This window comes from Dromaius novaehollandiae, chromosome 1 (assembly GCF_036370855.1).
Source record: "Dromaius novaehollandiae isolate bDroNov1 chromosome 1, bDroNov1.hap1, whole genome shotgun sequence".
In the NCBI taxonomy this organism is placed as follows: Eukaryota; Metazoa; Chordata; class Aves; order Casuariiformes; family Dromaiidae; genus Dromaius; species Dromaius novaehollandiae.
Window position 1 is genome coordinate 194,642,949 of NC_088098.1, and position 25,800 is coordinate 194,668,748.

Consider the following 25,800-nt stretch of genomic DNA (forward strand, 5'->3'; position numbering starts at 1 on the left):
CAACAGAGAGGTGATGCTGTAACACCACCCTGAGGCAAGTTCTGTGCGAATGCCCGCGGGGCGATCTTGTGTAATGCCCTTATTGGTTTGCTCTTGCAGCTCTTGGCTGTCCCGATAATTCTCTTTCTAGTCACAGCATATGTCAGTTCAAGTAAGTTATTTCTGGGGTTTTGGACACCTGCCTGCTAACATGGGTGCCTGCCATGTTCTCTATAGCTACATGACCCCTACGATCACTCCTGGGTTTATTGGTGGCACTGCTTGCAGGAAGGTGGCCCAGTCCTTCATAGTGTGGCTACCAGCAGAAGCAGCATGGGAAGTAATGTTATTGCCCCTTGTTCTCAGGTTTCTCTGCTGAAACATCCATTAGCTTCACTTGCTCTTGCAGCACACTGGAAACATTTGCATTCTGGAGGTTCCTTTCCAGAGGGTGGGCTTGATATGTATGTCTCCAGAAAAGGCCATTCAAGTCCAAGTCCTCTTTGAGGGTGCACAGGCAGAAACGCAGAAGCAAGTGGTTGCTGTAATAGGTATACTAATCCACTTCTGCCCAGTACAAAAATAAATAACCCACAAATTGAAGACTTCATAGGGATGGAAGGCACACAGGTGGATTGACGTGTTCCCACAAGGTGGGAGCAATAGTGGATGTTTGCCAGATACAGAGTTAACAAGAACTTTTCACATTATAACTAGCATGAATGAAATGCTTACAGAGTGAATTAATTTCTACTTCTATATTGGGTATAGCTGAGGGTCTCTTTCCACCTATCCATGATTAACTTCCTCCTGTCCACCATTCTCTGCATGGCTTCTGCACCAAAGACTATGACTGAGTACATAAGGATGACACACCAGGTCACCATGAGGATACCTTACTGAAACTGCTGTGGAGGACAGTGCAATGAATACACAATTCAAAGTTGCTCGAGAACCAGGTCAATTAGCCTGTGCAGAACACAGTATTAATGCAGTGACATTGCTTTTGGCATGTAGCTGTGCAGACTTACCAGCAGAACAGCATGGACACAACGGCTGTGTCTGCACTGGTACATGGTCAGGGCCCGTTCCTGGCCCCAAACCAAGTGGCACAGAGCACCCCGTATTCCCACTACTCTACTGCTTGCCTCACCCCAAGAAGACTGGTTACACCCACGTTGCCCAGCAGGAGTCGTGCAAGTCTCCTGTGGTCATACGGCAGTATTACCATACATCTTCTCATCACAAACTGTCTGATATGAGATCTATGTTGCAGCCAGAGTCATGCTTTTGTAACTTGCCCTTAGGCTGTTGCACACTCGGAGGTGGGGGATGATGAAGTAGAGCAAAGGCAACCGGGGTAGTTTGGAGGATGATGCTCAGTGGGTTGGTGCTTTTGCAGGTTGTTGCTGGGAGTGAGATACCTACAGAACCAACTCAGAGCTTTGCCTTGGAGCCAGCTCCAAAGCAGAGCCAGAGAATGAAGCAAAAATTGAGCAAAGTGGCAACTGAGGTCCAATACTTGAGCTGTCCCCATGGCTTTCTTGTTTAGCAGCACAGACACATCCCATGACTCAACTGCCTAGTGGGGCTACTGAATCTATCATCAGAGATTTTAAAAAGCAGTTTAGACAACATCTGCCAGCGACAAGACAGGACTAGTTGATATTCTCTTGGATAGACTGCAGGATCTGACAGGATCCCTTCTAGCACTGCTTTCTGTTATAACAAAGGTTAGTACTATAACAAAGGTGAAAACTCTCATGAATTTGTCACCGTTGACCTGCTGTATTTAGAATGAACAAATACAATCAGCTGAAATTGAAATAGATGACCCTTTTTATACGACGAACAAAAAGTGCATTTGAGCATCACCGTGAAACACGCTTGTGCAAGCGGGCAAGCGGGTGCAAGTGGATTTTCAATATTTCTAAGTTCACTATGAAAAGGTTACATATTTGACTGGATTCTTTTTTCTTTGGAAAGGATTTCTATATTGTACATTTTGTACTACTGATCAAATTTAAATTAAACTGAGTTTTAAAGGAATTATTGAAAGTAATGTTCTTACACACAATTATTAAAAAATTTGTTCCATGCAGAGCTTAACTTGTGACTTCTACAGTCCAAAAGAACATATTTGTTTTTCAACAAGATAAAATCACTACTGTCAAATTCATTTTGCAGTTTAAACAAACAAGTACATTTAATTTCCTCAACTAACCTCTGGTCTTCTTTCTAGGGCTTCTTTCATTAGTGGGTGAAGTTCTTCTACTAATTCCCTAAATTAAAAAAAACCAAATCTTTTAAACAGAATCTAGCCTCCTCTGACAAGCATCAAAATTTTATTTATTACATAAAAAATAAAGTTTAAAGGGCACATAAAAATTTGAGTATACTTAAATTACAATAAAAGTAATGAACTTGAATTAGAGACAAATCACTGAGACGATTGTGATAAACAGGGAAGTACCTGAAAACAAGGGAATTTGTTCTTCCAAATCCTAATACAAGTGATTCTGTTATTTCTATGCTTTCAAGTCTCATCAAAGGCACCAGCTGCTTTAGTAAGACGCCAACCGATGGAGTTCCAATAGCCTAAAGTACGTTAAGAAATCACTGACATTTAATTGTGAGGATTATCAGTATTAAGTAAATGCAAATTTTTACAAAAAAGCATTGTCTAAGAATCAATATGCACTTTAAAAAACATGATGAAATGATTTTACAATTATGGGGATTAATAGACCAGGCTAACTGGATGTCTGATACATCATAATTGTATCAGGCCTAGCATGCAAGTAAAGCTGAGAAATCTCTGTACTTTCATTCAGCATATTGTAATTTCCTGAGTTTGTAATTTCATTAAGACATTCCAGCAATTGCATTTGCGGAGCTACTGCTTCTCTCAGGCTGCTACTGCTTGACACTACATTTCATATAATACCCCTTCATGTCCTACAGGCATAGAATAATTATTCAGAAATCCACCATTCATTGTTAGTTACTGCTTAATAACATTGTAATTTTATACACTGGAGTGTTAACTTCCACACATTATGTACAGCATTTCTATATTTTGAAAACACATAATCCAGAATGGAAAAAAAGTAATATTCTGAAAATGTTACTGCTTTTGCCAAATATTTATTGACACATTGTGTTATACAGACAAATGTTTTAATAGTTAATTATATGCCTTAAGCAGTCTGTATGTATCAAAACATTCATCTAACTGAAATACTTAAATCAAGATGTGATTTCACATGCAGATATAGTTTAAAACTTTTCTAGATAGATATAGAATAATTTGTTTGAAACAGGATGCATCACCTTATTATCATAGTTCACTGTACCATCAGGAGTGGTAGCCATGATCTCTGGTGTTGAAGCACGCAGGTGCCCTGGGCTCATAATACTGGGTTTTGCTACTCCAAAACAGAGAATAAGATAGTTTCTCCACAAAGTAACATAGTTGTCTCCACTGCTTGCTGTACTTGTTTTCTTTGCATTAACAGGAATACTAGAATTTAAAAACAAATTAGTTGGAATTCTTAAATCAGTTCCAGACCTTAATTACAGAGTATTTGAAAATATTTTTAAAAGGATATGCATGTTTTATACATGCTTTTAAAAGCACGTTTTAAAACGTGCTGTATAGCCACAATTGTTGCTAATCAACACAACATGATACATGGAAAAAATCAGTGAAAGTGAAAAATTAGAGTGTCAGTTGCAAGCTACAATTATCAAACTCAGAATTCAGTGCTTGGGTCGCAGTGTTGCAGGACCTACAAACTGATATTGAAAAATGATACTAATACAACTTGTGTTAAAATCACACAAATCACAAAAAAAATGAAAGCCACTTGCAGATTGCCACTTACTTTGGATCCACAAGAGGCATTATCAGCTGTAGCCTAGTAAAAGCATATGGCCAAGCATAGCTGAGAGCTGTAGGACAATATTTTGGTAAATTTTCTTGTCGAAGAAAACTGAAGAGGCACAGAACCCATGGGTCTTTGACAGACTGTGCAAATATCCACACATGGGAAGGACTTTTTACATCGTAATGGCTGTTTACTAGGACCGCATTCCATTCCACCAGCCACTGCAAGTCCACACTGTGTGTTAACGGGATTGCTGTCTGCAAGAGAGAACAAATAAAAAATCACAGTGAGAGTAATTTACTCCCTGCCGCATTCCTCCTTAGTATTCATCCTTACTTTCAAGGTCTGTGGCCATCTTCTGTACGATTTTTCAAACCAACATTGTCATGCCTCCCATCACATTGCCTTTTCATTCAGAATGAGCTTTTCACAAATGTTGGTAAGAGCTGCCTCATTGTTTTCCCTCAGGGTCCTCCTTAAAAGTCCTGTTTACTGTGAAGGCCACAATTAAGACAGCAACTTGCCCTTAAGCACTATAATGACTACCTACCATGCTGACCAATATAGTCTCACTGCCTCTCTCTGTTCTTCTCCCTGCCTCTACCCCTCCACTGTCCTCTGATTTGGCTGCAGTCTATAGTATGTATAGACTGTCCTTATGTTCAGTGTCTGAACAAACCAGCTGGACCTTAGCTCATGCTATGACAATACAATACAATTAATGAAAATGCAATACAATAAATATCAGTGCTATTAATAATATTCTTCAGAATTCAGCACGGCATTTGGATATGTGTCTAGGGAATTAAAAGGCTGAAGCAGATACTTAAGCAGTTTACTGAATCAAGGTTTTAATCCACTTTAAGCTCTGCTACCCTCATGAGCAAGTAGGGGTCTCATCATATCAAGAAATCATTTCTCTACTGTAATCTAAAATATTTTCTTCAGAACACAGCCTTGTGGAATGAAAGCTTAAACATGCATACTTGGCAATCTTTATTATTCACTTAACTGCCCTCAAATAAAATGTAACAGTTGTCTGCATCCTGCATCCACTGTCACAAAAATAATTGCTAAGTCACCAGTCCCTGCTGTACTGGTCAGAAACCAGACACACAGGCAAGACATGCATATAATCAATGCATAGAATTAAAGGGCAAAATCCAGACCTTCCTCTATAGAAACTACAACACTCAAAACCAGATCCTGTTACAGTCCTGTTATTTCAGCTGAATTTCCTAATTCCTGAGTTGCGGAGTCAGAATGTCTCTTGCTTGCTCAGTTTCCGGCCCTGCAACATTTCTGTTTTGGGCTGCACAATGGCCCAACTTTGCCAGCGGTTGGTTGTCCTCTTCCTCCCACAGGAAAGCTCTTAGCCTTACTGTTAGGGCACTCACCTGGCAAGGAAAGATTACTGCTTCAAACTTCATCACGCTGAAAAGTGCCCAGAACCCAAAGTTTCTGCCTTCTGGACAAATGTATCAATCACTAAGATAGTATGGAAAACAAGCGGCCCTATGAATCAGTTCTGCTGATACTTTTTCATTTAAAAGACCTATGGCATCTGTGCTTCCACTGGGGGCATGTTAGACACAGCATATGCATACCTGCAGAGCATGCCCACTAGGCCCATGAGAGAAGAAAAACAGAGAATCATCCCACATGTGAATTACTCTAGAGCTTAAGCTTAGGTTTGCAGACCAAGGCACCTCTGAACGCATGGGAGCCAAAGCTTATGCACTTCTGAAACTTCAAGACTGATCATAGAAGTGAGTGAGTCCTAGGTGGCTTGAGCATTAGGAGGTGCTGGAAATGGTTCTTCTGGATGCAGAAGCCAGGTCCAGAATTTAGGTAGTTTTGATTTTGCTATATATTTTTTTTTTATATGTAGTATCTCTACATTCATAGTATGATTTTTTTCATGGAACAGATTGTCTGGGAGGTTGTGGAGTCTTGGAGGTCTTGGTTAGATGGCTGGAGTCCTCAAGCTGTAGGATTTCTTTGATTTCCTGTAGCCTTGTTTTTATATTTCATGTATGGTATTCCTTACATCCATGTGCTTTGCAAACACTAGCAGTAACAGTAAAGTAGTACTTACTGAATCTGAAACAGCCACATGAATAAAACTTTCAAGAATAGAAGAACTTAATTGATCCATGACATCAATCATAGGCCTGTCATCATCCTGCATAACACAGAGAACAAAAGTCAACTGCCTTCCTTAACAAGGTACTTCTTTATTTTTCTAGTACATGAAATAGAACCACCAACAAAATTATGAAATGAATCTAAAAAAGCTAAAAAGATAGACTGGTCACAATGGATGCATATTGTCTCTTTTGTATTAATCTCAGAACCAAGTCCAGTCTGTGGTTTGAAATGGAAGTTAATTAGTAGCTATAGCTCACTGTTTACTGAACAAAAGTGCATATCAGAAAATCCCATAAGACTTTGGATGTCTGGTATCAAAAGACTAAAAAGCTAGCTTACTGTTTATTAAAGCATTCCTTTGCTATGAACACACATATTTGTGTTCTTAGGCATTTAGACGGCTCACTGAGCTGGGATCGCCAACACACAACATGACTCTCCGTATTTCTATATCCATAAAAAAGACTTGGACATCTTTACTATACAAGGAAAATGTATGTGAATAATGTTAAATGTGTCTTGTGCTGTGTTTTGTTACAGAGTGGTATGCTACAGGAATGAGTTTCATTTCCAATACAAACTTATAATGCTGACAATAGAAAAATGATCCACCCAGTAAAAAATTATTTTACAGTGTCTTTCACATTCATATCATATCAAGAGAAAATATTAAGTAGCTGTGTATGTTTCAATTCAAATTGAGGAAATTTTTGGACAGGGCACTAGTGTTACATTGCCCAGTAAACGGAAAGGTGTGCAATATTCAGGTGAATAAAAATGATAAGTTCAAACCAAGTGGTTTTTTATATGCTAAGAGACCTGCTGCACTGTAATCATTACGGTAAAAGCAACTGCAATATCAGTTTAGAGCTCTATCTTTGGAAAATTTTATTTCAAAGTTCCAGAAAATCATACCTCTGCCTGGCCAAGGGCCAGGAATAAAGCACGGATCTCTCTGAGGATTAAGACAGCTAGTTTACGTGTAGCAACTTGGAAACTACACAGCAGCACCAGCGCGAATCCTTCAACTGCGTGTAGTACATTAGAATAGGGGCTTCTTTCAGACTGTATCCTGTGGCTGGATCCATTTGGTATCAACTGTAAAACAATACAAGGGAAAAAAATGGAATGATGGTGTTCAGAAACCAAGTCTATCTAAATTGGACATATACCAAATCAAAATGGAGAAAATCAAAAATACTGAAGCAGGAGACTGACAACATTCCCTCAAACCACCAAGATTTATTGGTTAAGTTACCCTGTTCCACAAGGCAAATATATGAGGGTTGGTTCTTTTGGACAAACCTCTTCTTCTAATTTGAAATTCAACTGCCTGCTTTGTTCCATCCTCCAGTAAATATTGTTTCGCTTAGTAAGCCTGTGAAGACTTCACCTTTTTTCCTACACCAGATATTAGGGTCCTCAGGCCCTTCTTCACTCCTGCAGCAGGTAGCCCTTTATCCGGGCAGGTGGACTCTAAAACCTCTCACCAGATAGAAACCCACTGGGAATATTTACTGAAAATTATGTAGGGTTCTCTCTTTTTTTCCCGATATTTTGTAAAACTATTATTATTTATTAATTAGTGATCCTCCTTGATACAGAGCAGACATCATGCTTGCCCAAAGGAAAAAAAAAATCATTTCTGGCTCCAAAAGGCAATTGGGTTAGGAGGCAGTCAGCCTGAAAATTGTCTCTCCTCATAAAAGTATCCGTGGGACATGGCAGATGGGAGAAATTCTAGCAGGAGCAAAGCTGTTCAGTTCCCAGGAATGTCTGTAGCACATGGAGACAGCAGGCTGATAGAAACAACCAAGTTCTTTGATGTTGCTGAAGCAGCCAAATGAAATGGCTATGGGAGGGGAAGATGCACTTCACTCTCCCCAGCATTCCCACTAGCATTATCAATCAGTTTCAGTCCTGGGAAAATGTCCTTCTGCCACATCTACATACACATATTTCACTTTATGTGCTTTTGTTGACATGCTTATTTTGGTTTGACATGCATTCTCTTATGCTGCTCGACAATAGTAACATCTGCTGTATTACACAAGGAAATAGCTGTCCTCAAAAGACAGCCGAACTAATTACCTTAAAAAATCTTATGTAGTGAATTCTTCTCAGGTGAGTAAATACAAAGCACTTCTTTAAACACAGCAAACCGGGGAACATGATTTCAGCCTTCAATTAGTATAAGTGTTAGGACACAAATCTCTCTTAATTTCCTACCTCTGAAGATCTGTTTTTTGCCTGTTCTGAAGCTTTTCCTGGAGTGTGTATCACAAGCTTCCACTGGGTAAGCAACTGCAGCAGCAACTTCAGTGAAGTATCAAGAAGGGTATGATGCATATCATTCACTTCCCGTAGCAGAAAATTAGTAAAACCAAAGAGTACATCCTCCCGCCAGTCAACAAAATCAACAAGTAGACCCTGAAGAGAATTCTGTGCAATGTGTCGAAGTTCATCATCCATATGGATAGACAGCCTGTAAGCAAAAGTAAATGTCTGGTAATAAAAATCTAAGGAGTTTCTTCTCATTATGAACATATGTTTCTCAGTAAATTAACACTGACAGAAAATCCCCAATGACAATGTACGTTTCAATGATACTATCATGGTTTTATTATTACTGACCACATTTAACAGCCTTAACCTGTTTTTACCATAATTCTTGATACAACAGCGCTTAAGCACACTCATGGATCCAAAAGAAGTGTTTGCTCCAGCTCAAAAAGATGGTATCTGTAAAGAATGCAATTTGGCAACTTTGCTGTTTCACAGAACAAAGACTATTTTTGATTTACTCACTTATAAAATTGTGAATGATGTCTGCTTAGTTATAATAACGAAAGTCATATAGGATAATACATAATGTCATCATTTATGTATTTATTTACTTTCTTCCAGTATAAAAATAAAAGAATCACAATACCTCAGCTGCCTAACAGTCAAAATGAACCTTTAGCCAAGAAGTGAATCATAATTATTGAGAGCAAATTTTCACACGCAGTTAAAAACAGGCATTTGAATTAAAAAACTCTTTTATGTTTTAATCAACTTAGGATAGGAAAATAGAAACAATAGCCTCAGGATACTCCACACTTTTAAAAACACATCTGATGCCTCCAAAATCATCCTGAAATACAGTACAATTTTAGAACTCATTTTTAAATTTTATATTATTTCCTTCTGTATTTGTGTCCTGCTGATGTTCTTTTCCAACACAAACATTTTATATACTTTCTTTTGATACAAAAATTAACAAACCATTTCTGGTGCAGAATAAAGGAAAATCAGATCAGTGCGTTCTGCAATTTTTGGTTCATTGCCTATGATGTGTTTTATTAACCAAGAGACTAATTTTGTGTAGTGTGTTAGCACTCAGCTTTAAAGCATTTTATTTACATAAAGTAGAGTAGAGTAGAAAATGAGGATGCATTGTAAAGAAATGGACAGAAATCTAGGAGAAAAAAACAGTAAAAGGCAGTGGAGCTAATTCCATTCAGTTAGAAGGGTAGGACAAGATGCAGCTCGGAACAAAATTGGCCCATCACAGCTGCCTGGCTCGGAGGCAAGGGAAATTTCATAGTCAAGTCAAAGGAAAGTGACTGCCATGAAACTTCACCTCTAGTGACTATGACTAAAAAATAACTGTTACACTCTAATAACCACATGACTTTCCACATAAATCGGGAAATATGCTACTTTGTTGTGCTACAGAAGGATTCATTTTTATCTCCTCCTTAGAGTGCCAGAAACAAAATGCAAGCAAAATCCCTTGGAGTATGATTAAGTCATCCATGAAATGAATTCCATCATGACACAAAGTAATAATGGAAAAGAAGATACAAAACACATATGTCTGTAAGCCCAAGTTGCTCTGCAATGGCACTGGACATTATCAAATGAAATGAAAGTTAAATTGAGCTTGCAAATGCATCTATATATTACTGTAATAGCAGAGTTTGTAGAACAGACAGGAATTCAAAAGCCAAGAATTTCTTCTCACACTCAAGAAGACTTAATCAAAATAATAATTATTAGTAAATTTACCTTGACAAAGTACCCCTTAGAAATGGACAAATGATATGAAAGTCTGCGACCACGCAGACTATTTTGGGAGTAATCTGTACTCAGTCTCTGCTGGTTCTAACTCAGTAAGATACAAGAGGCAGCTTGAATAGGAAGTAAATGTTCCTTTTCTTGCACTTGAGTCTGTTAAATTTAAAACCTAGCTTGGGAATTTTTAATGAATGGATTCAGTGGGCAGTAAAAGGGCAAAAGGCACAGAACATATTTGACATCTGCTCTACTGCTTATAATTTGAATACAGCTGTCTTGGAAGAAAGTCTAGGTGCTGAGTTACAGATTCCTTCTGGAAACTGCCAAAAGACACATCTGTTGTGAGGATGAAAAATTCAAACCAAACTGTGAGTAAAAGAACCATTAACTGAAAGATGTTATTTTATCTTTAGTGAGAAGAAAATATTTAACAGCTTTCTGTCCAAACAACACAGCCCGCAGACCCTTTCCAGAACAGCCTCTCAGATTCCTTTCAAAAAGAGAGTTACAAGCGAGAGCTTGAAACCCCACTTCTTTGAAATTCTTACCCTTGCATCGATTTTAGTCGCAAGATGTATAATCACCTCTGACCCAGAGGAGACACAATACTGCAATAAGAGTTATGCAGCATGTCTAGAACAGCAAAGTTTTATCTCCTGGGATGTAGCATAAATGAAAAATATAGTTTCATTTATGAGGGACCCATATAAGATAGGATAGTGAATGTAGAAGCAACTCTATTGCTGGAGTAGTCTGGAGACTTGCATTAAGATTAGGCCAGGTATTACTTTCTTAAACAGTTTATTCCCTTCTTCGCTGAAGCTATATATCTGTAGACTGTTCTTGGTCCATCCTGTCCTAGATTAAACAGACATAATTCTTTCAACCTTTCCTGCTGGGTTATATTTTCTAAATTGCTCTTTTTGTTGTGCTCTGCTTAGTCTCCTTAACTGCAGTTCCTGAAATGTGACAGTGAACTGCTTGACAATTATTTTCTGAAGTAATTTTTCCAATCTATTATGCATCCACTTATTTTTATCTGTTTCCCTTGCTTATACTTGAGAATCTAACGTAAAACAGCATCAATAACTCAAAGATGCTTTAGCATGTGCTATCTGCTGCTTCTGCCCTGTTCTCAAAACCTGCTATTCACCTACAGAATGAAATAATGTTTGTCTGACATGATGGACTCCTGAGCAGCTTCTTGCTATGAAAGAGATTCCTTCTTGCCCCAAGTCCCAACCCAGGTGGTCTAATCCTGCTTTCACTATAAAAATCACAAGTCAAAGATCTTGAGGGAAGAAAGTAAAGGAAGTAATATCTTTTTTTGTTTAAATTTCTGTTTTCGCTTGAAAATACCTTCTTTTATCAAAGTATAAGCGTGCATATATACATTTGTGGGAGAATAATTCCAAAATCACCAAAAGGCACCTGCTAATCCCCCTAACTGCCATTGAATTAAGAAAGCTATTCAGCCAAGGTTAGAATAGAATTCTTCCAAAGCTTTTGGTAATGAATTTTAATCTTACTAAATTCTATCCCTGCCTGACTCTAAAAACGATATGCCTAAATCTTCACATGATCGAGGCCACAGGTGCATAGGACATGTGAGAGAAAGGGGGCTCCAGGAGTAGACAGTAGTTTCCCAAAGGTCACACTGTTGGGGAATGGCTGGGCACGCATTTGCATCCAAAGTTGATCTAGTGATGCTATCCTGAGCTCCTCTTGATGACACACTTCTTCCCACAGTCAAGGATTCAGACTACCCAGCAGCCCTAAGCTATCGCAGACCTACGGCTTGCACAGTCTCAGCACAGTAAACATCCAAGAAATGCTCACAAGCCCCTTGTGGCTAAAGAACCACAACTGGCCTTTCCTGCATAAAGTGCAATGATACAGTAAGAATAAAACAGCAGTTATTTTAACAGTTTTGAGACTTTTAAGGAGTGAAGCATTAATTTATGAAGAAATTCACATTCGTCTCTATACTTAAGATTAGTGGAGTTATTTGCAAGGTCTGACTGGGGAAATCCTCAGTGACCGAAGAGCTATAACCAGAGTGGACATGTCTTCTACCAGCTAAGTTAGGGCCATTGCTGAGGACAGAATGCTAGTTAAAATCTTGGATTAAAGGAAGACTTGTCTTTCTTCATTCACTGAACTAAGTATCTAATGTGTTATTTGTATAATGTGATAATGTAACGATGTAAAACATCCCACAACTGATTTATAGCAGTGGATGTAAACACAAGGAAATCAAGTCTGCAATCTGCACGTCGCACACCACACCTACCCTTGGCTACAATTTTGACTTGTTTGCCCGCCTGTACTCTTTACCACTAGCAGAATCAATTGTTTCACTGTTTTAGCACACCACTGCGGGTTGGTTGTGCAAAGAGCAGAACAAACTCCTTTTGAACATAACCCTCTGTTCCCCATATCCACTGTTTGTCATGGGCATTTTGACAGCAAGAATGGAGTGGCAAAGACTGCTTTGTCACAGTTTCCTGACAACAATACATTGTAAGGGCCTCATGGCTTGATTTACCATCATAATGTTGGCATCCTTGACCTATGGTACTTGGATATTAGAACGGAGACATAACAGAGTTTTCTGTACTGACCATTATTTGTCATCATAATAATTTGCAGTAAGTCACTGATCTGACATCCTAAAACCTAACTCTGTTTTAGTTGTCATGTGCTGCAGACCAAATTCCTCATTAAAGTGAAGTAAATCTAGACAAATTCAGTGGGTCGCAAATAGGAACAATAAGAAATTCAAACTTGTCTTTATTCTTGTCTTTACTTTCTATCTTATAATTAAAAATAATTTATTATTTTAATTAAAATAATTATTATCAGCAGAAGTGTATTTGGAAACATACCACATCTAGAGCTTTATGTTTTACCAAACAGATGTGTGGGATCATAAACTAAAACTGAACATGTGTCTATGTTTTTCTATTACATTCAAAAGATGTTTGTTTTCTTCTGTTAATTAATGTTCTGTGGTAATAAAAATAGTAATAAACTGAATATTACAAAGAAATTGTGCTTGTTTTCAAATGAAAAAGAAGAATGTCATATCCATTAATAATATATTACTTTGTATACACATATGGTTTTGTCTGAGAAACAGTTACACATAGAGTGGCTCAGTTTTTTATTCCGTTCCCCTCAAGCAACCACGCAATGTTTAAGCCACTTACCTTGCCAGCAAGTCGATCAACTCAAGTTTTGACATTCCATCAGGAAGTAATCGAGGAATAGCAGCAACACATGTTCTGAACAGATCAATTTTCGGTTTTCTTTCACCGCTGAAGATTTAAAACAGAATTTATGGGTCACTACATTTTCAATAAGCTTAACAAGCAACTAAGCTAAAGGATCCACCAACAGTTTTGCAGAAAAGGGTTGGACAATATATTAGAATTTTACAAAGTGGAGTGCCAGATGCTTGGTAAGAACCTCAGGACAAAAAGCTAAATACTAAGGATGTAGTAAGAAGGAAACAGCTTTCGAATAAATGATTTTGATTTTGACATTTCTCATATATAATATTTATATAGTATGCAAAAAAGTCCATTACGACTGTCTTATTTGTTTAGCTCTGAGAGGAACTGGAAGATATAGCCGGGCAGATTTAAAATGGAGAAGGATCCTTCCATCAAGATCAGTGAGCTTCAGATCAGGCAACGAGGAAAAGACTTGGGGGTTCCCCAACACAATGTAGCTATAGTTCATCATTTGCATTAGCAAGTAACAGATTTATGAGATGCCCAAATAACAGCCTGAAGAGCCAGACAGCTGACTTCAACAGGGCATGGACATGTAGGAACTCCACACCAATCCATTATTACACTGAGAAAGAAGCATAGTTTAGAGGCAGATATGGCCAGAAAGCATCTGTCGATTCCTGGCTGAGATAGCAGTTCTTTGGCAGCCATCACCAGCTAGACCATGTTTCAGTAGCCTCAGGGCTGCTCGTCTCAACAGCTCAACGGCTCCCCGGCAGCCTGGGAAAGTGGGTGAGAACAGAATCAGGCACAACCGAGGACTAAGCTTGGAGTCCTTAACTCTGCAAAAAGCAACTCAAGTTTCAGCTGGTGATTATCTTCATGACAGATGCCACTGTTTCTCGACTTGTTTCCAAATTTTTTTGTAAGAATGCAGATTAAAGAAGTCCTTCAGACAGATCCCAAAATACCGCTATTATTTTGATCTAAATTTGATCCTTTTTGATCTAAATAATCTATTACTTGGCATTTGAGTATAGAGGACATAAGCAAAACATAACAGCATTTCAAGCTGTACAGCCTTTCCCACAGTATTGTTATTAGTCTGTAATATGCTTTAGAGGAATCAAAAGACCAGAGTCTCATTTAGAGACCCTACTATAAACATGCAAAAAAAAAAGACCGTTCTTGCCTTAATATGGTTATAACCTAAGTAGGCAAGGATAAGGGAAAAGGGGAGACACAGAGAAGCACTGAAAATTATTTAAAATCACACTGAAATTCAGTGGCAAAACAGAGAATGAACCTATCTTTCCCGCACCCCAATCCATTGGTCTGCTTACTACATTATTGTGCCTCTCCACTCAACAAAGGAAATTGCATTTGGATAGCTTACTTTTGAGATCAGTCACACAGAAAGCCTGAATATAATATCATCTCACAAGTCTAAAATAAAATTGCAGAGTATCTCACAATTCCAGTCTATACATTGAAATACCAGAAAAGGCATAAACTGACACTAGACTTACTTAATTCAAAGACTAACAGCAGTTTTGTGGCTTTACTTGAATACTATTCTTTCTCAGAACATCCTTACATACTTATCAGCTTGGATATGTATTATATTAATAATATGATTACATGATTTTAATCTATTGATTTAAATTTTACAATAAGGAGAAACTATTTTGATAATGAGATATCTCTAATCGATTGTACATTCATCCTGTATCCTAAAATATAGGATTTCTGAAAGAATGAGTGAGCAATTGACCTGGAAAAGACTAAAACATGACATCTCATCTGAGAATTTGGTTCTAAATGAATCCCTTTGAGCCATCATCACTAATGCAAGTATTAGTTGCATTAATAACTACTGCAAAATATATTTTTATAGTTTTAAAAGCAAAGTGCTATCAATTTATTATCTGCAGGAAAACAGTTGAGTCTTTCTTGCTGAAAGTGAACTTTGCAGAGTTTCTAAACAAAATATGGAAATCCCATATTAGAAACTGCACTGGCACTCAATTCCTTACTACCAGTCCCTGGGAAGGGTAAACAGTTTGTGCACTTAATATGAAGGCAAGTAAAAATAATAGCCTGAGAGTAAACTGTTACGAAGGCAAATGAGTGATTATTTATAAATATAAAAGCTGCGGCTGTTTTGTGCCTTATCAGCTGCTCAGAAGACTAGCAGGGGAAGATCCAGTTCTGAGGCTCAAGTTCCCATCTTACTGGCGCTCCCAGCCCCGGCACATGAAGTGCCCGCTAAGGGGTGCCTTGCACGGCTCTGCAGAGATCTCTGGGTGCCTCAGGATCCAGCACCATGGCTGGATGCAGGCGCTGCCAGCTGCCCTCAGCTGGAAGCTTGTGTTTCCATACCAGTAGTATGAGGTTTCAGATGGATATTGTCAGCAGAAATCTTTGAAGTACTTTTAAGGACAGACTGTACGATAGGAAATATTCTAGCTATATATTGGAATATGATTACAACCAGTATTAAAACTCACAGCCCCCTGGATGATGCAAAGGAAACTCATTAGTCAGGATTTCAGTAAGACTCTTCAGAGGAATGTTTACTACATCAACCATAAATGTTTATAAGATCAGTCATTAAATACAGAAGTACATCTAAAACTGCCACAGAAAATTTCAGAATCTGTATACTAGGAAAGTTTATGACTATTCATTGCCTAGCTACTTCCTCCTGATCTGTATTTTGTTAGTAAAAGTATCATTAAAATATTTAGTTTATAGGATAACATTAACTATATAAAATATTATTAAAGTCATAACTTTAAAGTATAGGTAAATGCAGTGTTGTATCTATGTGTTAAAACCAGCAAGAACTCAAAATAAAATATGTAACTCCAGGGGAGCACAAAGTTCTGAGAATAAAATGAGCAATTACATAAAAACCATAAAAGCTTTTCCAGCTATCATATACAATGCAGCTTTAAAAACATTATTTAAAAAGTGGATAGGTAACAGCTAATGACGTTATTCATGACTTGGCATGATTTTGGATTAAGACTGATAATTAAGCATCTCAGTTTTTATTTTTTTCCTTGGAAGAATAAGTAAAAATGTACTCTAATGTGTTTTCCCTTTCAAGTGTACATGTTACAGCTCATCCGCATCTAACATGCAAGACAAAAAAATGACAACTTATGTGCCTAGATCTTCCAACCTCACAATCTATATGTCTCTGACAAACATTACCAAAGCATAAGGCTTCCTGAAACTTAAACTTCACAACTCTCTTTTTTCACTGCCTCTAAAAATAAACAGCTCTTAGGCTGATGATGAGAAATTATGGAAAGGACATTTGCAGATAAGATCAAGTATACTTGTACAAGTGCTCGGGGTCTTACTATGCAATTATCTTTGGAAATAAAATGTGAATTTCAAAACTCATTTTTTTTCTAGAAAATCTGAATACCCCAAAAACTCATGAAAAATGGCTATGAGTATTGAGTGGTATTCTGGATAGTTTTATAGGAAAAAATGAGAAATATTTCTAAATAGTAATATTGGCATTTAATATAAATTACATAAGACAAAACTAAAGACATGAAGAGCTTACAATCTCCTCTAGACAGTCACGGCAACAAGCAAGGGAGACAAAAGGCATTAAAACACAGAGATTACATCAACTGTAGCTGAATTTGGCCAGTGGAATCTGTCTACCGTTCACTTTATTTCCAGCAAGTTGCCCATTTTTTCTGAGAGTGTATGAAAAAAAGGTCTCGAACAGTCCATATCCCTTTTCTTTGCACCTCTTACTCTTTTCCAAAGGCTGCTTCTCCTGAAACATAACTACCATGTCTACCCCTCTTACAGGAAAGCTATGCTAGGTCTCCTAGAAGTTGTGATCTCTACGCTGGGTGCTCTGCATGTCTCTGTGAATGATGTCTCTGTGTCTCTCACGACTGCCAGAAATCCACCCCACCGGAGGTTTCTCTTCAGGAAACTTCCTTCATTAATCATTTTGGATGGGAGTAGGAAAACACTGCTGCTGAACACTGCTTGAAAAGCATTCTGGTTTGATTATGTTCTGGTGGGGCACTTATGAAATGTGAGCCTGTTATCACAAATCATTTGGGTTTGTAATGAAAATTTGATTTTGATTACAGGCATGAATATTAATGGAAATTTTGAAAGATTATTTAACTGTGATTTACAGATTTTGTTCCATTTGTTTTGAAGTTCAGTAATGCAAAGGTGCCCTGAAGCAGTGTTCTCAGCATAAGCTGATAATAGGCTTTCCACTCTAGGCTTTCGATTTCCTCTGCCATCTACACGTTCCTAAGATTCACATACAATCCTGGCTACATCGAGGGAGTTGGTGCAATCCCAAACATTGCAACATGCAGACAAGCTCACCCAACTTGTCACACACAGTTTGAGAGGTTTTCAACATATACATAAGCTAAGTGTTCCTGTTATTTGCTGTCTCTCTGATGACTTGAGATAAACAGAAATAAAGTAAAAGTTCTAAAATTATGTCTCAATAACACAAGAGATTTACTGTTCTTTAGCACTCACGTGATCATGTCCTCAGGTTCTTTGTTAAGCATCTGTATGTTGGTTAGCATCATGCACCGTCCCACTTCCTTGTCAAGATGTCTGAGTATGTTGTCCACAGCTTTTCTTACTTGAGAATAATATAATGACATACCTGCAATAATATGCATTTTTGTGTAATTTGGCACATTTATAGATACATACGTTTCGAAGAAGAAAGCTGCTTAATCAGGTTGTGCTGCATGAATTAAAAAAGATATGCTTTATGCATGGTATAACCTATTTCCCTAGTAATGATATTCTGATTCAGAGATGGAATATACTGTCCTCCTAAAACCAAATCTCTTGCATTCTAAGAGTAATCCAATTGATATATACATTTTTTTTCCTGGAGAAAAGTTCTAAAATATTGCAGATTTTATGTGAAATACAATATTAGACTTACAGAGCTTTACAATGGCAGATGGAAATCAAATACTTTAAAAATAAAACTTGAATTAATTAACTTTTTCCTTACTCATAGGGTAAAATTTTCAAAGATTTCTAAGTGAAATTTTAGATACTAACACTGAATACCATATTTTTAATCAGCTTTTCACTAGTCACTTCTCTTCCTATTTGATAAAGACAATGTAAGCTTAAACTTCAAACTGACCTCAAAAGAAATTAATAATAAAATGCAAGAATTCAATAGTGCAAACATCTATTATCAAATGTAGTCCTTACTACCATGAGGAGTAACCAAAATGAACAGAATCAATGACAGCACTAAATGCTGTATTGGTTGTATATTTCTGCTGGATTGGGTCTTACATTTCTATATCTCGATATTACTACAGTGATCTAGCAACAGTACAACACAGGTCTTTGTCACTGGTATAGAAATATGTAGTCCTTGTTTCGCTCACACAGCTTCCGGGTAATCAAATTGTCTCTCTTTCCTTTATAGCCAGTGAAACTAGGCACCTCCACTGAGTGCATGATACAGAAGCTCTTTTCCCTCTCTATACTGACCATGTAGGAAGCCTGAGGCTTTTAACTTAGGCATTTCAGTAAAACTTTATTTTAGATTTAAAAGTTTTTGCCATTTTGAATGTTTCACTGGTATGAGAGATACTCACTACCATTAAAATGGGGATACAAAAGGAATCCAGTACATGTTCTGAGCACAGGAACTTTTTCTAAGTTGCTAGAAAAGATGAATATTTATGAACACAGATATTCAGCACTAAAAGAAAACAAATGCTTAACTCTGTATAATAACTTAACCCCACTGAACATGGGGTTGCCACTACTTCTGTATCTGAGTATTTTTCCTGAAAATAATTTCCAGTAAGACAAAAAAAAAGGAAAAAAGTATGTGGCAATGTAAATGTTTTTCATTAAAATACACAGTAAAGAAAATTTTAACAATAAAGAAATCATATACCTAGTGATATTAAATTATTCTGATCAGGTACTGAAGAATCTTTCACATTCATTCTTGTCTTAGTAATAGATGATTCTCTTACTGACCTATCATTTTAGCTTCCTCTTCTGTAAGAGTTTTGCTCAAATACGTTTTCTTCACTCTGAGAGTGTTTCCAGAGGGAAGGACAGCTCCAGTCACTGGCATTGGAGGTTCACCATCTTTTTGCTGCAAGCTATCAGCAATTACCAAAAAAGCTCTCAGACCAATATTCATTCTCTGTAAAGTTCAGAAGATGAATGAATATCATCATCAAATAATCATACTCTACTCATATACCTAAATCACATTGAAATTTTGAGTGTGTGCTTCCCTGCATTTTTCTGTATTTTGGCGACATGGATCTAGTCTGAAATATTATATAAAAATGCCCCCCAAAGGACTTGTGAATTCATACCTGCACTATGAACAGTGCCTGTCTCCTTCAAAGCTTTATTTCTAAGTATTTTCATGAGAACATTGTCTTATTATCTACAGGATAAAACATGTGGATTTGCCTCTCCAGGCTTGTTTGAACTGGAGTTTAATAATGTCTTAACCAGGCCTTGAGCTAAGCACAAATTTCTTAAATGGTCATTAAGAAAAAAGATCAATAATTGTCTCAAAAGGCCACAAGTTTGACCATAGTATGCCAAAAATCTGGAATGGTGCTTAGTGCCAAAACTGCAACATGAAAACATCGGGAAGATGAGGCCAACTGAGTTCAATGTCTTCAGAGACTTCACCAGAGCAAAACACCCAATCTTTGCACTAAAATTAAGCAACAAAAAAGTTTCCTATATCCCACTAGTATATTCCAAAAATTGAGAGGCTATCCTACTGATGGCTTATGGGAGGTAGATTTACATAGATTATGGATATTTTTTGTAGAGCACTAAAGTCTAGGTGCATCCAAAAAAAGCCCTATTATTTCATTGTCCTTGAACTTCAATTGTTTTTGAAAAACAGAGTAAAACTTCAAATTCATCAAGAAGCAAAGAATTACTATATCCATTCCCTGCAAGCTCTGCTTCATCTAATGTTAATATACAAGGAGCTTTACAGGACAGCAGGGCCTTCTTCAGTCAATACCATGGGTGAATCTGCCCTAGAACTTGGTGAGGGCTGCCTGCTCAAAAACTGTGTTTCTTTTTTCATTGTGCTGTTGAATAAAGATGAAAGCTGTGCTTAGTAAGCTAAGCCTGCCTTTTACTTTCTCTCATTTTGACAATAAGAAATTTAATCCATTTTTCCAAATACTTTGTTGTTTTTTAGTATTTTTAGTTGTTTTGGGGGCTGACAGTCAGCTCTCCCGCAGAAGGTGTGCTGTTGTTGACGAGTTGTGTCGTCAGGTAAAGGAGTTACAGGAGGAAGTCAGTAGACTGAAGTCAGTAGCATCTGAGATGATGAGCAAGAGACAGGCATGGTATTCTCGGAGACCATACAGCGCCAGGAGTCCCAGCCCCTCACAGCAGTGGAGTTGCAGGAGGGCTCTGTGCTGTGTGAAACAGTACATCATAACACTGTAGAAGAAGGCTGGAAACTGGTCACTTCTCGTAGGAGGAGAAAGGCTCTTACTCCTCCTGAAGACTTGCAATTGAGGAACAGGTTTAGCGCCCTCCAGGCTGAGGAGGAGCTGGGCATGGCTTCAAGGGAAGCAACTGGGCTGACAGACCCTGTGCCATGTGGGAACACCCAGAAGAAGCAGTGATTGTTGTGGCTGACTCCCTGCTGCAGGGGACAGAGGTACCTATCTGTCGACCTGACCTCTTGTCTAGAGAGGTTTATTGCCTGCCAGGGGCTTGAATACAAGATGTCATGGAAAGACTGCCAAGGCTTGTCCATGCGTCGGACTATTACCCTCTGCTGCTCTCCCATGTGGGCACTAATGATACCAAGGGCAAATTGGAAACCATCAAACAGGATTTCAGAGCTCTGGGGATGGTGGTCAAAGGTCTGGGAGCCCAGGTCATTTTCTCCTCCATCCTGCCAGCAAGGGGGAAGGATGGGAGGAGGAGTAGCTGGATTCTCCAAGTAAACAACTGGCTGCACCGCTGGTGTTGGCAACAGGGTTTTGGTTTCTATGACCATGGGACCCTGTTTGAAGACTGACAACTGATGGGGAGAGATGGGATCCACCTCACTAAGTGGGGCATGCGTGTCTTTGCCAACAGGTTCGCCAGCCTGGTGAGAAGGGCTTTAAACTAGGAAAGATGGGAGAAGGGGAGAGTTATAGAGACGGGGTAGTCAGCAAAACGTGGCTCAAGTTGGAATGCCTCCAGCAGGTGCATGCAGCCAGGGAAGTGTGCATGAGACATGACTATGGAGGATCCTCTTGCACCCCTCCTGGGACACCTGCATGCTCGATTACCTCTCTGAAATGCCTGTACACCAATGCAAGCAGCATAGGGAATAAATAGGAAGAATTAGAGATCTGTGTGTGGTCACACGGCCATGATTTCATTGCAATTACAGAGACATGGTGGGATTGCTCGCATGACTGGAATGTTGTCATGGATGGCTACATGCTTTTTAGGAAAGACAGGTCAGGAAGACGAGGTGGTGGAGGTCATCTTTATGTGTGAGAGCAACTGGAATGTAGCAAGCTCTGCCTAGGGGTGGATGAAGAGCGAGTCGAGAGCTTATGGGTAAGGATTAAAGGGCAAGCTAACATTGGTGACACTGTTGTGGGTGTTTACTACAGGCCACCTGATCAGGAAGAGGAAGTAGATAAGGCCTTCTACAGACAGCTGGAAGTGGCCTCACGATCACAGGTCCTGCTTCTCATAGGGGACTTCAGCCACCCAGATATATGCTGGAAAGACAACACAGCTAGGCACAAACAGTCCAGGAGGTTCCTGCAGAGCACTGATGATAACTTTTTGACACAGGTGGTGGAGGAGCCAATGAGGAGAGGTGTGCTGCTGGACCTTGGACAAACAAAGAAGGACTGGTTGGAGATGTGAAGGCTGGGGGCAGCCTTGGCTGCAGTGACCATGAGGTGGTGGAGTTCAGGATCCTGCAAGGAGGAAGCAGGGCAATGAGTAGGATCGCAACCCTGGACTTCAAGAGAGCACACTTTGACCTCTTCAGAGACCTACTTGGAGGAATCCCATGGGTTAGGACCCTATAAGGAAGAGGGGTCCAAGAGAGCTGGTTAATATCCAAGGAGCACTTCCTCCAGGCTCAAGATTGGTGCATCCCTATGAGTAAGAAGTCAAGCACTGGAATAGGATGCCAGAGAGGTTGTGGAGTCTCTTCCGGAGATATTCAAAACCCGCCTGGACATGATCCTGTGCAATGTGCTCTAGGTGACCCTGCTTGAGCAGGAGGGTTGGACTAGATGATCCCCAGAGGTCCCTGCCAACCTCAACCATTCTGTGATTCTGTATAAAATAAAATTTTTATGAATAAGGCAATTCATTCTATTTTTAACATCCTAGTGAATGGACACAACTGCATAATACTACAAGATTAATATGGACATATTTTATGAGACAATCTCAAATGTTTTTTATTGCTTTCTTGTTTTATTTTACAGTTTCTCAAATTTCTGATAATTGTTTTCTCTGGGGAAAGCACTAGAAAGCTGACTCATATGACAGTAAAACTAGTGGCAATTTACCTGGTCAAAGTGGTAAAGCAGTTTACCAAAATTTTTTCTTTTTTGTCATCTTCAATTCTTTTTCAGTAAAAGTATATTTTAAAAAAAGTTGAGATTGTTAAAGAAATTTATTTTTATATTTATAATAGTTTAAGGCATTACACATATCGACAGCAGAGTGATAAAGAGATAGTCTGGTCAATAGTTTTATTTATCTCTGTCTTTTCCTTTTTGTTATATGCATTTGCACTACTTCACATTTGGTAATCTTCACTGAGGAAACGTGAGACAAGCATCTACAATGTGACATTTCACAGATCAAAGTCCACAGATTTATTTTACCAATAAATCAAGTTCAAGATTTTGCCTTAAAACTGGCTAAAGGTAAAAGCATGCTTAAAATGTAACCAGAAAGCAAACATCGCACAATACAATATATATAAACTCAAAAAACCCCCGCAGATGCACGTCATACCTCAGGGTTGAGACTGAAAGCTTTTGCTGGTTTTCCAACACAAAGAAAGTCAAAGATAATTTCTTTCATTGCAAAATCTAAACGTTCCTAAAACAGAAAAAATATTGCAAATCACTGTACTGCTCATTTTTGCCACTTATTTTCTTTAAGGCAATATAATGAAAAACAGTTTAATTGGGATTTACTTAAATGTATGGAAAATCGGATTTTCAGAAGGATGCAGAACATGTTATCAGACCTAAGCTTTCGACACTGCTGTATGTTGACAAATTCTGAAATTCTGGCTACTTAATTCATATTATTTAAATAGAAAATGAGCCATTTTGGAAATAAGGCTTTTAATTATTTCATTTAAACTATGGTAATTACGTTACTAACATATTATTTCATATAAAAGGAGCTTATTCACAGATGGAGCAGTTCAGGGAAGAATTTAAGCATCTGTTGAACTCATTGCTATTCAGAGACTTTATCTTTAAGTATGTGCTTAAGTGCTTCTGCTCAATGGGAATGTTTTCTGATCTGAACGAATAAAAGAGATGAAATTTCCAGCACTGAAGGAGAGTTTCTTTTAGCAATTCCGAATTGTACTGGTGAAAACTAAGTGTGTCAATTATATGCTGAACTTGGTTTTCTTCTGAGTTACTGTTTTAAAAGCAGTATAACTTCACTGTCATATATAGTATGACTGATTCCAGTATCATGACAAAATATGGCTCATTATTTTTAGCTTTATCCACAGTCAGAGCTGGGCAACCAACGTATTTTCTGACTTGCTGGCAATTCCAAAAACTGACAAAAAAGTGCACTTGAGTTGAACTGGAAACATTTTTATTTATTTTCAGTAGAATTAAAGTAATCAAAAACTGTTGGTCGAAAGAAGATTGCAACAACTTGATATTAATTTTATCCTTGCCTAGATACTGACAATAGGGTTGCAAAATGTGACATAAAAGAATTTTATTTATTCATTAATTTGTTATTAGGAAAACAAATTATTCATTATTTGGAAATGCATACACATGGTTCTCGCATACCTGTGCAATGAACTGTATTATCTTCACAAAGATGTTAAGAGGCATATCTCTTGGCACAACACCACGGGACCCTTTGGGGAAAAGTGTTGTGACAATAGTAATAAGTCGACTGTAAAAGAAGGAAAAAAGCATCAGCCACATTTCTAGTCATTGCAGTGATATTAGCAGGTGGACCATATTCAATTATCAGGAAACATATGTTAGAAATCTTTCCCATTTAGAAAGTCTAGCATATATTTTCTTTGAAATGAAAAGATAACATGGCATTTTGTCCTGTTACTTTCTTACAAATTTGACTGAATTATTTTGTTTCATTACTACATTACCATGTCTTCACAGGCTACATCTAGTCCACATGGCCTGATTATCATTACAAATACAGCACCTTACCTTTGGGTAGCTGTGTTGCTTTCACATTTAATTCTGATCATGTAAACCCATAGTAGTCTATACAGAGATTCCAGTGCAACTCGAGCCATTTTGGGGTCTTTATTCTAGAAGAAATATATAATGTAAGAATAAACTTCAAGCACAGATTAGAGAAGTTCTGCACATTCACTCTTAATGGATGCAAAGGTTTGTAGTTTTTGTAATAAAACCACAAAAGGATATAGCCTCACAGCTCCTCAATACCCCACTCCTGAAGCTGGGGGATGCTTATGCATCTGACCTACCTTTCTTAGTATTATTTAAGTTAGCAAAAAACCTAAGTACAATTTTAGTATAAATTGTGTTATGATTTAAAATCTCTATTTGAAACCAACTCAATTTGACTCTGAAAAGACAACCTCATCTTCAATTAACTCTGTCAATGCAAAAGCTGTTGCTCTATGGTGGAGACTTGGTATGAAAAACATAAATGAAAAATAAATTATTATGCAGTGTGCACATTCAAAAATGAAAGGACAAAAATTGATGCATGCATGCTTAGGTGGTTTAGTCAATGTGGCATCTGGGATCCATTTGACTGAACTGGATTATCTGTCTGCATTGCCATTTCTTTTTGGGAACTTTTGAGAGAGTATGAGAGTCTGGCTTTGGCTCTCTTTGGTCTTAGGCAGTTTTCTGTTTCAAACTTTGGATAACAGGTCCACTCCACAGTTTGCCTCTGAGCTGAGACAGTGGTTGCACCTTCTATCTGTGCCTTTTGTGGAGGCCTCTGAACCCTGGGGCCATCAAGTGGCAGTCTAGAGGCTCCTGCTTTGAGCCAACCACCTCAGTGCTCTGCTCATAATGGCCTTTTCGGTAGGCATGGGCCATCCTTTTGCACGGATCCACCTTAAGTGTGGGTGCAGAATGGGACATTAGTTATTGCATGAGTAAAAGAAATAAGGGGAAATAATAACCGTAACTAGCACACAGGTATTGAACACTATGTGCTAGTCAGGA

The 25,800-nt window shown here is 38.2% G+C and overlaps 1 protein-coding gene across 5 annotated transcripts in view; it reads right to left on the reverse strand.

Annotated features, from left to right (window-relative positions):
* Positions 1-25,800, reverse strand: part of FRY (FRY microtubule binding protein) — a 202,456-nt gene that overhangs the window by 82,457 nt on the left and 94,199 nt on the right. For all 5 annotated transcript variants that reach the window (XM_064504948.1, XM_064504947.1, XM_064504949.1 and 2 more), the window contains exons 12-24: positions 24,802-24,905; positions 24,412-24,520; positions 23,375-23,461; positions 19,364-19,535; positions 17,870-18,002; positions 13,295-13,402; positions 8,250-8,505; positions 6,936-7,118; positions 5,968-6,054; positions 3,867-4,126; positions 3,313-3,502; positions 2,453-2,577; positions 2,204-2,261 (exon numbers count right to left, since the gene is read on the reverse strand). In XM_064504948.1, coding sequence (XP_064361018.1) covers positions 2,204-2,261; positions 2,453-2,577; positions 3,313-3,502; positions 3,867-4,126; positions 5,968-6,054; positions 6,936-7,118; positions 8,250-8,505; positions 13,295-13,402; positions 17,870-18,002; positions 19,364-19,535; positions 23,375-23,461; positions 24,412-24,520; positions 24,802-24,905 — 1,872 coding nt within the window. The remainder of the gene's footprint in view (positions 1-2,203; positions 2,262-2,452; positions 2,578-3,312; positions 3,503-3,866; positions 4,127-5,967; positions 6,055-6,935; positions 7,119-8,249; positions 8,506-13,294; positions 13,403-17,869; positions 18,003-19,363; positions 19,536-23,374; positions 23,462-24,411; positions 24,521-24,801; positions 24,906-25,800) is intronic.